This window comes from Acipenser ruthenus, chromosome 51, assembly GCF_902713425.1.
Source record: "Acipenser ruthenus chromosome 51, fAciRut3.2 maternal haplotype, whole genome shotgun sequence".
In the NCBI taxonomy this organism is placed as follows: Eukaryota; Metazoa; Chordata; class Actinopteri; order Acipenseriformes; family Acipenseridae; genus Acipenser; species Acipenser ruthenus.
In genome coordinates this window covers 179,717-194,906 of record NC_081239.1, presented here as the reverse complement: position 1 = coordinate 194,906, position 15,190 = coordinate 179,717, and the positions used below count along the sequence as shown (strand labels likewise).

The window sequence follows — 15,190 nt, the reverse complement described above, 5'->3', positions numbered from 1 at the left end:
TATTAGAACGCCCTGCTTTAATAGGCCACACTTTGCTGTTTAAAACAGGAAGAGAGAAAGAACGCGCAGCCGCACACGGTCAAACGCAGGAGACTTTTCAGAAGCTGTTTTAAGATGTCTAATTTAAAAGCACAAAGCGGTCTGACGCATTTTCACACAGGAGCGGCTGTTGTTTCTACAGATTACTGAGAGGAAATTGAGATTCTCACACCCAGAGGTGTTTTCAAGCAGGCGGGTCTATAAAGGATATCAATGAGGTGTTCTAGTAAGTCCACACACTGCTGTGTGTGTGTGTCTGTCTCCTATCTATCTATCTATCTATCTATCTATCTATCTATCTATCTATCTATCTATCTATCTATCTGGCAACTCAGATCAAATCTCTGTTGTGCAATTTATATAATTTTATACTAACCTGGTGAATGTTGCCAAAGCATTCATATTCATGCAAAATGCTTTTTTTTTTTTCTTAAGTGCAGTCTCGCCTATTTGTAGATTTCTAACCTATATACAGATATTTTGTGATATCTTTCAGAGTGCATTACCCAATCACTCAGTCTCTTAAAGGAAATGCTCATAAACATTAGCCAGTGAAGCTGCCGCCCCTTTAACTTTCCCCCCTTTCTCTCTCTCTGTAAAGGTCATTTTTTCACTGATCCAGGATTTTTAATATTTACCGCACGCACGCACGCACACACGCACGCACACACACCTGTTCAGGACTTTGCTGTCATTATCATATTCAGCCTGGTTAAGTAACATACATTCCTGGGGAAAAAAAAAACAACATAATAATATTAATAAGTTGAATAAAAAAATATTATATGAATAATAATAAAACAAACAAAAAAAAAGATTGGAAGTGTATTAATTTGTTTGTTATCTGTGATACAGAAAAGTTGCATTTCCCCGCTACAAATCGCTATCAGGTTTGTAAAAAGCTGGCTCGACAGCGTGTTGATACTGTTATGGCGGGTCTTTTGGGGGTTGCTTTGCACAAGAGAAAGTATATTTATTTATTTATTTATTTATTTTTGCATTGCAGTCTAAAACGATTTTCGCTTGCTTTGTGTTTTTATTATTTATTTATTTAATATTTTTTCCCCAGCTGGTAACATCAGGTATTGACAATGTTGACCCAGTAATGTTGTTGAAGCTGACACCCTGGGATCCTTCAAGAAGCTGCTGGATGAGATTCTGGGATCAATAAGCTACTAACAACCAAACGAGCAAGCTTCAACAACATTACTGGGGAGTTATTGATCCCAGAATCTCATCAAGCAGCTTCTTGAAGGATCCTAGGGTGTCAGCTTGAACAACATTACTGGGGAGTTGGTTCCAGACCCTCACAATTCTCTGTGTAAAAAAAGCGCCTCCTATTTTCTGTTCTGAATGCCCCTTTATCTAATCTCTGCTTGTGACCCCTGGTCCTTGTTTCTTTTTTCAGGTCAAAAAAGTCCCCTGGGTCGACATTGTCAATACCTTTTAGGATTTTGAATGTTTGAATCAGATCGCCGCATCGTCTTCTTTGTTCAAGACTGAATTTTAATGTGGTCAGTGCAGAGTGTAGGGCTTGCAAGGTACAGAATTGCATAACCCTATGTGGCTACATTATTATTACTAATTTCTTAGCAGACGCCCTTATCCAGGGCGACTTACAATTGCTACAAGATATCACATTATTTCACATTATACAGATATCACATTATTATTTTCACATACAATTCCCCATTTATACAGTTGGGTTTTTACTGGAGCAATCTAGGTAAAGTACCTTGCTCAAGGGTACAGCAGCAGTGTCCCCCACTGGGGATTGAACCCACGACCCTCCGGTCAAGAGTCCAGAGCCCTAACCACTACTCCACACTGCTGCACTATATTGTGCTTGTACTGTAATTATAAGAACCAAGACATTTCTCATATTAATTAATTAGTTTATTTATTTAATTAAATACAAGCAAGTTTAATAAACATTTTCAAGCAAGAATAAAAAATAACAAAAAAAACCACTTTAATAACTTCTTGTAATCATTTTAAAAGTTCTTAGAATTTTCACTGCCTTCCACCAACCATGTTTAAATTTTAAAATAATAATAATAATAATAATAATAATAATAATAACAAAAATTATTGTAAGTGATAGCCCTATTCAGAATATAGAAACATCATAGGTCTGATAACAGAAAAAACCTTAGATCACCTAATAGAAAGATCCTCAGCAGTAATAATAATAATAATAATAATAATAATAATAATAATAATAAACCATGCAATGGACATAAATTAAGATGCAAAGTGCATTTGGTTCTGAGCTGGAAAAAGGGGGCGGGGCTCGGCTCTAGCCCCTCCCATCGACGGCACCTCATTAATAATTCATGAGTTAGGGCGGGGCCGGATGTTTTTTAGATATTTCAAATTGATTTATACAGTGCATCTTTTTTCAGCTCATAAATATAAACATGTACATTCTTTAGTCAAAGAGCAGGATTATTGTTGTTATTATTTAAATGCAAGCAGAATGGGACCCCCTAATGGAAATTCTGTGCTTATCCACTTAAACAGCTTCTCAGCAATTTGTTTCTCATGTAAATCATGTCCCAGTTGGAACATTTTAGTCGCAACTACACTGTGTAGATCTGCCACGTTTAAACCACAACAGTGGAAATCATACTGCTCTGGTGGTAGATCATCAGCCCTCTCTCTCTCCCCGTCCCTTCCTCCCTCCTTCCCTCTCCCCCTCCCTCTCTCTCCCCCTCCCCACCTCCCTCTCTCTCCCCCTCCCCACCTCCCTCTTTCTCCACCTCTCCCTGGCTGTCTCTCCCTCCCTCCCCACTTTCCTCTCCCCATCTCTCCCTCCTTCCCCCCACCTCCCTCTCTCCCCACCTCCCCCTCCTTCTCCCTCCCCCTCTCCCCCTCCCTCCCTCCATGTCAGTAGCGGGACAGTCTGCACATGTCACACTGACAGGCCTCTGCAGTGTAGATCTCGATCTCCTCTCGCCTCGCCCCTTCACAGTGCAGACGGACCTTAATCTACAGAGAAGAGAGAAACAGCAAAACAAAACCATTAAACATGACAAGAGACGTGGCTCGGGGATCCAGCGGTTAAAGAAAAGGGGGTCTTGATACCAGGAGGTTCAAATCCCGGCTCAGCCGCTGACTCCCTGTGTGTGTGTGTGTGAGACCCTGAGCAACTCACTTCACCTCCTTGTGCTCCGTCCTTCGGATGAGACGTAAAACAAACGAGCTCCTATTGGAAGCGACTCAGCAGAAGAACTTAAAAGCCCTCAAAGAGTACGAACCTCATGTGAAAGTGTGACAGCGTGGAAGCCTTGCCTGTAGGTAGTGTTTTGTCAGGCTGTAAGCGAGATGTATTATTTTGAATTTAAACTTGGCAGGGACCGGGTTACCGGTACTTCCATCCCTGCTATGTAGAAAGGGACAGACCCCTTTTGTTGGAGGTAGATGGGCAAAGAGCTGGGAGTAGCAGGCTGTGCTCTCGGCTATCACATCGTGACAGGGTTTTTTTTAAAAAATTTTATGATTTGTTTATTTAGCAGACGCCTTTATCCAAGGCGACTCACAGAGACTAGGGTGTGTGAACTATGCATCAGCTGCAGAGTCACTTACAACTACGTCTCACCCGAAAGACGGAGCACAAGGAGGTTAAGTGACTTACTCAGGGTCACACACAGTGAGTCAGGGAGTGAGCCGGGATTTGAACCGGGGACCTCCTGGTTACAAGCCCTTTTCTTTAACCACTGGACCACACAGCCTCCTTTTTTTAAATAAAAGTGCACATCAGAGCTTAAAACCACAGCTCTCTGTTTCTGAGTCTCTCCTGCTGGTAACCGGGCTTCCCAGAGACGCTACCCGTTCACACGCAGGTTTCAAACTACTGGTAACCGTGAAGCCGGATCCAGACTCTCCTCACCTTCTGCATCTTGCTGATGGTGCAGCACTGGGACACGGAGGTGATGTTGTGTTGGAAGTTGCTGGCCAGCAGGACTGAATACTTGGAGGGGAAGGCGCTGGATTCGCAGAACCCCACGCAGGCCTGGGCCACGTGCGTTCCACGACAAGTCCCACGCCGGTCACTCCTTATCGTCACGTTGAAGGCTGGGGGAGGGGGGGGGAACGACGGATTAGTGGAATGAGAAAAATGTCCCTTCAGACTACAGCAGAACACATGCTGTCATTGTAACACTATTGCACTGCTAACATGTCACTGTAGATACAACACTCTGTGATCCTAACTTGTTGCCTCCTGGTTCATATTGTATTCTAGTAGTGTTATTATTATACACAGCATCCTAGTTCATATTGGATTCTAGTAGTGTTATTATTATACACAGCATCCTAGTTCATATTGGATTCTAGTAGTGTTATTATTATACATAGCATCCTAGTTCATATTGGATTCTAGTAGTGTTATTATTATACACAGCATCCTAGTTCATATTGGATTCTAGTAGTGTTATTATTATACAGAGCATCCTAGTTCATATTGTATTCTAGTAGTGTTATTATTATACATAGCATCCTAGTTCATATTGGATTCTAGTAGTGTTATTATTATACAGAGCATCCTAGTTCATATTGTATTCTAGTAGTGTTATTATTATACATAGCATCCTAGTTCATATTGGATTCTAGTAGTGTTATTATTATACACAGCATCCTAGTTCATATTGGATTCTAGTAGTGTTATTATTATACAGAGCATCCTAGTTCATATTGGATTCTAGTAGTGTTATTATTATACAGAGCATCCTAGTTCATATTGGATTCTAGTAGTGTTATTATTATACACAGCATCCTAGTTCATATTGGATTCTAGTAGTGTTATTATTATACACAGCATCCTAGTTCATATTGGATTCTAGTAGTGTTATTATTATACACAGCATCCTAGTTCATATTGGATTCTAGTAGTGTTATTATTTGCACTTGCTGTAAACTACACTGTGTTTAAATATGAAGCTTGCATTGTAACCCTGCACTGCCCTGTAACACCTGTGTGAGTCGCCTGGGATAAAGCAGGAGTCTGCCAAATACATAAATAATAATAATAATAATAATAATAATAATAATAATAATAATAATTTGAAGCTCACGTACAGTGGAGGTGACATCCTGGGCCCAGGGTGTTGTGGTTCCAGCTCCCTGATATCATGATTATGAAGAGGAACACGCCAGCGATCAGAGTGCGGGCTGACAGCATGGTGACCTGGGAGCAGAATCGGACGCGGGCACAAAGTCAATCGAGAGCCTGGGTTCAACAGGTACATGTGTAACTAGCTTTGAACACCCCTGAAGTAAAGCAGAGGTTTGGGAAAGCATAGGGAAGCATTGTAAAGCACAGAGAGGTCTGGTAAAGCATAGGGAAGCATTGTAAAGCACAGAGAGGTCTGGTAAAGCATAGGGAAGCATTGTAAAGCACAGAGAGGTCTGGTAAAGCATAGGGAAGCATTGTAAAGCACAGAGAGGTCTGGTAAAGCATAGGGAAGCATTGTAAAGCACAGAGAGGTCTGGTAAAGCATAGGGAAGCATTGTAAAGCACAGAGAGGTCTGGTAAAGCATAGGGAAGCATTGTAAAGCACAGAGAGGTCTGGTAAAGCATAGGGAAGCATTGTAAAGCACAGAGAGGTCTGGTAAAGCATAGGGAAGCATTGTAAAGCACAGAGAGGTCTGGTAAAGCATAGGGAAGCATTGTAAAGCACAGAGAGGTCTGGTAAAGCATAGGGAAGCATTGTAAAGCACAGAGAGGTCTGGTAAAACATAGGCAAGCATTGTAAAGCACAGAGAGGTCTGGTAAAGCATAGGGAAGCATTGTAAAGCACAGAGAGGTCTGGTAACATGGCAAACCAGGGTGGACTGTGCTACATTCATGCGGTAAATGGCATCTAATATAATATTCAATAGCCACGGGTTTGCGCTGTATTTGCACTCTATTTTACTAACTTGTGGGAAAGGCACGTATTACTAGACCTGCGGTACAAAAATATAACAACAAAAGCAGCAGCTGTAAAGCTGTTTACAAATAATAATAATAATAATAATAATAATAATAATAATAATAAGCAAAATTAAATAGCCCCTAGACCACCATATTTATTTATTTATATATTTATTTGTTAATTATTATTATTATTATTATTATTATTTATTTCTTAGCAGACGCCCTTATCCAGGGCGACTTACAATTGTTACAAGATATCACATTATTTTTACATACAATTACATTATTTTTTACACATTATTTTTACATACAATTACCCATTTATACAGTTGGGTTTTTACTGGAGCAATCTAGGTAAAGTACCTTGCTCAAGGGTACAGCAGCAGTGTCCCCAACCAGGGATTGAACCCACGACCCTCCGGTCAAGAGTCCAGAGCCCTAACCACTACTCCACACTGCTGCCCAGTGTAATTATGTCCCATCGAGTCGAAGCTGTCAATTCCGTTTCCGCTGAAACAATTCTACCAGCGCCTTTCAAAACAAAACATTTCTTTTTAAAATCAATGGACTATTATTATTATTATTATTATTATTATTATTATTATTATTATTATTATTATTAGCTTATATTGAAGTGGAGCTACCTTCATGCTAACATTAATTCATGCAGATCACAGGGCTTTGGGTGACTGACTGAAAGTCTTTGTTATTTATTTTTTATTTTTTATTATCAACTAGGCTGCACAGCACCTCTTATAAAAACACGAGGAACACAGCGATCTAGTAACGCGATCGAGCCGAAGGCTATAGAAACCTTTCTGTCTCCGCGCCGTGTATTCACTTAACACTGCCCTGGAGCGCATCGTTATAAATAAATCATTGCGCTTGGGCGCCGAGCGGCGAAGCGTTGAATGTATTTTGGGTGTCCGGATTCCCAACCGCAGAATTTAATCCGGCCAGCCAAGCGCGCCAAACCCTAACACGAATCAGAATCGTTGTTTTGTTTGGAAATACGGGGCTGTGATAGATGCACAGTGGGGTTTTTTTTTCACAGTGCATCAGTTATATGTCGGCTTGTCTCGCCGCCTCAGACTTTTTTTGCAAAGTTATTTAAAATACCGGTAACCCGCGGTCTTTACAGAAGCGCTGTGTACATCAGCACGATCCGCTGAAGGCACCTTGCTTGGGTTTACCAAACGTCCCGGGAAAAACCGTGACTGTCCTGGTTTTACAACCCGGTCAGAATTTGCTAAACGTTTTTTTTTGTTTGTTTTTTTTTTTTTGCTATTTTGTATTCAAAGCTGAAGCAGTGCGCTCAACACGATTTTCAAAGTAAACCATTAGGAGGAGGCTGTGTGGTCCAGTGGTTAAAGAAAAGGGCTTGTAACCAGGAGGTCTCCGGTTCAAATCCCCCCTCACCCACTGACTCATTGTGTGACCCTGAGCAAGTCACTTCACCTCCTTGTGCTCCGTCTTTCGGGTGAGACGTAAGTGACTCTGCAGCTGATGCATCGTTCACACACCCTAGTCTCTGTAAGTCGCCTTGGATAAAGGCGTCTGCTAAATAAACTAAATAATAATAATAATGTAAATAAATAAAGGAAACAACGCCACCTCACACTGCGAACATTATACACGCGTTTAACGAAAAGCAATTTGATTACCTGTCAGCATGATAGTATTTTTTAGAAGTTTCTCTAAAAAAAAAAACTAATCTGATTATTTCTAAGTATTACAATATTACTGTAATTAGTTTGTCAAATGTAATCTGATTGCTTGTCAATATTACTGTGTATGAAGTACGGAAAAACTGTCTAAATATCTAAACGCTGTCCTATGCATTTGACTTCACTGTATATTTACAAAAAATAAAATGTTATAAAAATATATTTTTATTTGAACGATTCAAAATTTGCCAGACAAACAAACAAAAAGGTTATACAAATATTATTTCATGTGAATGAGTTATTAAAATTAACTATTCAAATTAAGAAAATAATAAAAAAAATAACCAAATATATATATATATATATATATATATATATATATATATATATATATATATATATAAACTGGATGTGATTGATTTCACTGTATATTTACACAAAAATAAATACAAATACTCTTATTAAAAATATTTTTATGAATTTTTTTTTTTTTTTTAAAAGAACTATCCAATTAGAAAAAATAAATAAAAAAATGACAAAAAAAAAATTATCTGTTATAAAATGTGTTGTCGGACTTGTGAATAAGTTACCTGTGCGGGAGGCTCGATTCCGTTCGGGTCGGTTCTGTTCGGCTCAGGGATGCTCTGCAGTTACAGCTGGGCTCGCTCGTTTCAGACACACAGAGTCCGGGTGCTATTTGTAGGGCAAAATTTTTTTTAAAAAATCCCACATCAACACCTGGACACGCCTCTCTCCCAAACAAACCTCTCAGCTTTCAAATCCGGCTAAATCTCTGCCCAAATCCACCTTCTAGAAACAGGACAGCCACGGGCCCCCACCTCAAATCAATCGTCTCTTTTATTATATATATAAAAAAATACCTCCCTGGAATAAATTTCATCATCCGTGACTCCGATCAGAACTGACAGGGTACGGCTGTTTTTGTCTGACAGGTAAGGGTTGTAACTTCATGCCAGGTTAAAACTATTAGTCAAGCAGACAAACGTTTCGGTCTAGCGCCAGTGTGCGGCACACTATGCACTAGCTAACGTTTTTATCCCGTTTGTCTGTAAAGCGAAGTGGACCATCGTGTTGTCAGCCAGTGCCTTCTCCGGTGGTTTCGCGCGTTTGTCTGCGTAACTTAGTTTCTTGTAGCCTTAGGATGAAGCTTACAGATACACACAGCACCCGACCTTTTAAAAACGTTCTGGACACAATGAATCTCTACATGATCATGCCCCCATGGTTATAACTATTAAGGCAAGTGTCTGTGATCTAATAAAAGTTTACCACTATAATTTTGCACTGTACTCTAGCGGTTTTTGCATAGTTGTGCTATGCATTTAGCAGGGTTTATCATGGTTTGCTGTGTTTTTTTAATATGCTTCGCCATACCTCTCTGTGCTTTACAATGCTTCCCTATGCTTTACCAGACCTCTGTGCTTTACAATGCTTCCCTATGCTTTACCAGACCTCTCTGTGCTTTACAATGCTTCCCTATGCTTTACCACACCTCTCTGTGCTTTACAATGCTTCCCTATACTTCACCAGACCTCCCTGTGCTTTACAATGCTTCCCTATACTTTACCAGACATCTCTGTGCTTTACAATGCTTCCCTATGCTTTACCAGACCTCTCTGTGCTTTACAATGCTTCCCTATACTTTACCAGACCTCTCTGTGCTTTACAATGCTTCCCTATGCTTTACCAGACCTCTCTGTGCTTTACAATGCTTCCCTATGCTTTACCAGACCTCTCTGTGCTTTATAATGCTTCCCTATACTTTACAATGCTTCTCTGTGCTTTACAATGCTTCCCTATGCTTTACCAGACCTCCCTGTGTTTTACAGTGTGTGTGTGTTTAATCCTGCATGATAATCAGAGACAGGGAGGGGCCACTTGTCACTTCTATTTGATTTGATTTTTTTTAACTTGCTAATTGCATTAGCTGGATGTGCGCTGAAGTGCATCAAAGTTACAAGTGACTGCATTGTGGGATTACTGCTTTTCCAAACTTTAATAAAGAAATTAAAAAAAAAAAAAATGACATCATGCTTCGGAATGAGTCACGGCAGGAACCTCTGATGTAATTTCAGACAAGATTAAGAGAAAGAGGGCTTCATTGGAGACGAGGACATTTTGGAAACATAGCTACAGCCATGGCCAAAAAGCTTTGCATTCCCCTACAGAATTAACTAATTCAGCTTCACAGAGTCCAATGAAAGCTGCTGAATAATGTTACCTCGTTAACATATTGAATTCCACCCCCTCTATATAGAATGAACTCCCTCAGCTTCATAGAGTCCAATGAAAGCTGCTGAATAATGTTCCCTTGTTAACATATTGAATTCCACCCCCTCTATATAGAATGAACTCCCTCAGCTTCATAGAGTCCAATGGAAGCTGCTGAATAATGTTCCCTTGTTAACATATTGAATTCCACCCCCTCTATATAGAATGAACTCCCTCAGCTTCATAGAGTCCAATGAAAGCTGCTGAATAATGTTACCTCGTTAACATATTGAATTCCACCCCCTCTATATAGAATGAACTCCCTCAGCTTCATAGAGTCCAGTGAAAGCTGCTGAATAATGTTCCCTTGTTAACATATTGAATTCCACCCCCTCTATATAGAATGAACTCCCTCAGCTTCATAGAGTCCAGTGAAAGCTGCTGAATAATGTTCCCTTGTTAACATATTGAATTCCACCCCCTCTATATAGAATGAACTCCCTCAGCTTCATAGAGTCCAGTGAAAGCTGCTGAATAATGTTCCCTTGTTAACATATTGAATTCCACCCCCTCTATATAGAATGAACTCCCTCAGCTTCATAGAGTCCAGTGAAAGCTGCTGAATAATGTTCCCTTGTTAACATATTGAATTCCACCCCCTCTATATAGAATGAACTCCCTCAGCTTCATAGAGTCCAATGAAAGCTGCTGAATAATGTTCCCTTGTTAACATATTGAATTCCACCCCCTCTATATAGAATGAACTCCCTCAGCTTCATAGAGTCCAGTGAAAGCTGCTGAATAATGTTCCCTTGTTAACATATTGAATTCCACCCCCTCTATATAGAATGAACTCCCTCAGCTTCATAGAGTCCAATGAAAGCTGCTGAATAATGTTCCCTTGTTAACATATTGAATTCCACCCCCTCTATATAGAATGAACTCCCTCAGCTTCATAGAGTCCAGTGAAAGCTGCTGAATAATGTTCCCTCGTTAACATATTGAATTCCACCCCCTCTATATAGAATGAACTCCCTCAGCTTCATAGAGTCCAGTGAAAGCTGCTGAATAATGTTCCCTTGTTAACATATTGAATTCCACACCCTCTATATAGAATGAACTCCCTCAGCTTCATAGAGTCCAGTGAAAGCTGCTGAATAATGTTCCCTTGTTAACATATTGAATTCCACCCCCTCTATATAGAATGAACTCCCTCAGCTTCATAGAGTCCAATGAAAGCTGCTGAATAATGTTCCCTTGTTAACATATTGAATTCCACCCCCTCTATATAGAATGAACTCCCTCAGCTTCATAGAGTCCAGTGAAAGCTGCTGAATAATGTTCCCTCGTTAACATATTGAATTCCACCCCCTCTATATAGAATGAACTCCCTCAGCTTCATAGAGTCCAGTGAAAGCTGCTGAATAATGTTCCCTTGTTAACATATTGAATTCCACCCCCTCTATATAGAATGAACTCCCTCAGCTTCATAGAGTCCAGTGAAAGCTGCTGAATAATGTTCCCTCGTTAACATATTGAATTCCACCCCCTCTATATAGAATGAACTCCCTCAGCTTCATAGAGTCCAATGAAAGCTGCTGAATAATGTTCCCTTGTTAACATATTGAATTCCACCCCCTCTATATAGAATGAACTCCCTCAGCTTCATAGAGTCCAATGAAAGCTGCTGAATAATGTTCCCTTGTTAACATATTGAATTCCACACCCTCTATATAGAATGAACTCCCTCAGCTTCACAAAGTCCAATGAAAGCTGCTGAATAATGTTCCCTTGTTAACATATTGAATTCCACACCCTCTATATAGAATGAACTCCCTCAGCTTCATAGAGTCCAATGAAAGCTGCTGAATAATGTTCCCTTGTTAACATATTGAATTCCACACCCTCTATATAGAATGAACTCCCTCAGCTTCATAGAGTCCAATGAAAGCTGCTGAATAATGTTCCCTTGTTAACATATTGAATTCCACCCCCTCTATATAGAATGAACTCCCTCAGCTTCATAGAGTCCAATGAAAGCTGCTGAATAATGTTCCCTTGTTAACATATTGAATTCCACCCCCTCTATATAGAATGAACTCCCTCAGCTTCATAGAGTCCAGTGAAAGCTGCTGAATAATGTTCCCTCGTTAACATATTGAATTGCACCCCCTCTATATAGAATGAACTCCCTCAGCTTCATAGAGTCCAATGAAAGCTGCTGAATAATGTTACCTCGTTAACATATTGAATTCCACCCCCTCTATATAGAATGAACTCCCTCAGCTTCATAGAGTCCAATGAAAGCTGCTGAATAATGTTCCCTTGTTAACATATTGAATTCCACCCCCTCTATATAGAATGAACTCCCTCAGCTTCATAGAGTCCAATGAAAGCTGCTGAATAATGTTCCCTTGTTAACATATTGAATTCCACCCCCTCTATATAGAATGAACTCCCTCAGCTTCATAGAGTCCAATGAAAGCTGCTGAATAATGTTCCCTTGTTAACATATTGAATTCCACCCCCTCTATATAGAATGAACTCCCTCAGCTTCATAGAGTCCAATGAAAGCTGCTGAATAATGTTCCCTTGTTAACATATTGAATTCCACCCCCTCTATATAGAATGAACTCCCTCAGCTTCATAGAGTCCAATGAAAGCTGCTGAATAATGTTCCCTTGTTAACATATTGAATTCCACCCCCTCTATATAGAATGAACTCCCTCAGCTTCATAGAGTCCAATGAAAGCTGCTGAATAATGTTCCCTTGTTAACATATTGAATTCCACCCCTTCTGTATAGAATGAACTCCCTCAGCTTCATAGAGTCCAATGAAAGCTGCTGAATAATGTTACCTCGTTAACATATTGAATTCCACCCCCTCTATATAGAATGAACTCCCTCAGCTTCATAGAGTCCAATGAAAGCTGCTGAATAATGTTCCCTTGTTAACATATTGAATTCCACCCCCTCTATATAGAATGAACTCCCTCAGTTTCATAGAGTCCAATGAAAGCTGCTGAATAATGTTCCCTTGTTAACATATTGAATTCCACCCCCTCTATATAGAATGAACTCCCTCAGCTTCATAGAGTCCAGTGAAAGCTGCTGAATAATGTTCCCTTGTTAACATATTGAATTCCACCCCCTCTATATAGAATGAACTCCCTCAGCTTCATAGAGTCCAGTGAAAGCTGCTGAATAATGTTCCCTCGTTAACATATTGAATTCCACCCCCTCTATATAGAATGAACTCCCTCAGCTTCATAGAGTCCAATGAAAGCTGCTGAATAATGTTCCCTCGTTAACATATTGAATTCCACCCCCTCTATATAGAATGAACTCCCTCAGCTTCATAGAGTCCAATGAAAGCTGCTGAATAATGTTACCTCGTTAACATATTGAATTCCACCCCCTCTATATAGAATGAACTCCCTCAGCTTCATAGAGTCCAATGAAAGCTGCTGAATAATGTTACCTCGTTAACATATTGAATTCCACCCCCTCTATATAGAATGAACTCCCTCAGCTTCATAGAGTCCAATGAAAGCTGCTGAATAATGTTCCCTTGTTAACATATTGAATTCCACCCCCTCTATATAGAATGAACTCCCTCAGCTTCATAGAGTCCAATGAAAGCTGCTGAATAATGTTACCTTGTTAACATATTGAATTACACACCGCTTTGTAGTTTTCCCAGATACTTAACGAAAAACTGACAAACATGAAAAAATGTGACAAAATTTAACATGAAATACTACTGTACTGCTATTATGGCTTCCGTTAGACTTTTGTATTTTCTTTGATTACATGATGCTAAATAAAAGATCTAAATTATTATTATTATTGTTTTTTTAATTAAATTGTGTCTCAATCCTAAAATTCTAGGTGATGCAAAACATTTGGTCACAGTGGCAAGCAGTATGGTCTTAATGTATCTGCATTATAGCATAATAACTGAAGGTTATATGATTTAATATCCACTAAGCTTTAATCAATTTAATATTGATTAAAATCATTCTCCCATTCGTGTTTGAAACCTTGGAACAGCCGAATGCAGCTGGTGTTGGATGAACCCCATCATAAAAAAACACTCCTAACTTTTTATCTTAATTAAGAATATCTAGCCCGTGGAAAAATAACATGCCCACGGCAAGGTAAATCCCTAACAGACAACCTGGATTTGAGATTCTGGTTACTGGCACAAGGTGAGCAAAAGCTCTGGTGTTAGTCATAAACTCGCTCTGCTATTGAATACAAAGACGGCAGTTCTCATCCGTGAAAATCCGTTCCCTCTTTAAAGAGCCGAACGGAATTAAGCTAATGGACGGAACAATTCGTTCTCATGCTGCAATGCCGCTGGAGTTTAGTCATGGAAGGACTAAATTGCCCTGCTTTTTATTTAACCGGATTCCTGGAGACGGAGGTCATGGTTCATCTTTAGATTGCTCAGTTGCAAATCCGACAGACGGATTTTAACACCGGCAAGGCGATGGAAGTCCGAGAAGCTACTGTCAAGCAGAGGAAGGTTTAGCAGCCTTCCAGATGAAACGTTGGTCTGCTTGACTGAGTTTGGCAAAAGCTTGACGGTTGTATCTGTATCTTTCTTTGATGATGCGTCACAACGCGACTGTGCATAAAGGATTTACAGCAAGACTAGGGCTTGCGATTTGTATTGCCCATTTCTCCTCAATCAGTCCCCTTACTTACTAAACACCCCGGTATCTCTGAATAGATAGCCCTAGAGAAGCCTAGAGAGACAGCTGGTGCCGCACTGAGACACTCAGAAATATGAATGACAGAACGGGTTACAATCCCACTGAACCACTCCAACCCGACACTAGGTCCATTCCCTAATAAAGTGGGCATGGTAGCGCGTAACATAAGAACATAAGAACATAAGAAAGTTTTCAAACGAGAGGAGGCCCTTTTCGGCCCATCTTACTCGTTTGGTTGTTAGTAGCTGATTGATCCCAGAATCTCATCAAGCAGCTTCTTGAAGGATCCCAGGGTGTCAGCTTCAACAACATTACTGCAGAGTTGGTTCCAGACCCTCACAATTCTCTGTGTAAAAAAAAAGCGCCTCCTATTTTCTGTTCTGAATGCCCCTTTATCTAATCTCCATTTGTGACCCCTGGTCGTTTTCAGATGAGCTGGTGAGGGTTACAGGTGCGGATCTATAAATAGCTCTCAAGACGACGCGGGGCTCTTAGCAACCCTAGAGCAGGCAATGGATATCCTACACTTTATTTTAAAGGACGGATGACATCATCCGACTGTTCCAGAGGTATCTAAGCCCTGCCTTCTAGTTCAATAGAGTGGGGATTAG

The 15,190-nt window shown here is 40.1% G+C and overlaps 1 protein-coding gene across 1 annotated transcript; it reads right to left on the bottom strand.

The window, feature by feature from the left end:
• Positions 1-2,921: 2,921 nt before the first annotated feature.
• On the bottom strand, positions 2,922-8,870 carry LOC117967846 (glycoprotein hormone alpha-2-like). Its single transcript, XM_059016016.1, has 5 exons — positions 8,865-8,870; positions 8,217-8,270; positions 5,119-5,227; positions 3,932-4,116; positions 2,922-3,030 (listed from the first exon to the last, which is right to left on the bottom strand). Exons 1-5 carry the CDS (start codon positions 8,868-8,870, stop codon positions 2,929-2,931), a joined length of 456 nt encoding a protein of 151 aa, XP_058871999.1. The 3' UTR covers positions 2,922-2,928.
• Positions 8,871-15,190: the final 6,320 nt, after the last annotated feature.

Excerpts from the sequence above, each read along its gene's own strand:
- LOC117967846 (XM_059016016.1), bottom strand. Across the intron at positions 4,117-5,118 it reads CCCAGGATGTCACCTCCACT|CCTTCAACGTGACGATAAGG; the intron begins GTACGTGAGCTT and ends CCCCTCCCCCAG. Across the intron at positions 3,031-3,931 it reads CCATCAGCAAGATGCAGAAG|ATTAAGGTCCGTCTGCACTG; the intron begins GTGAGGAGAGTC and ends TCTTCTCTGTAG.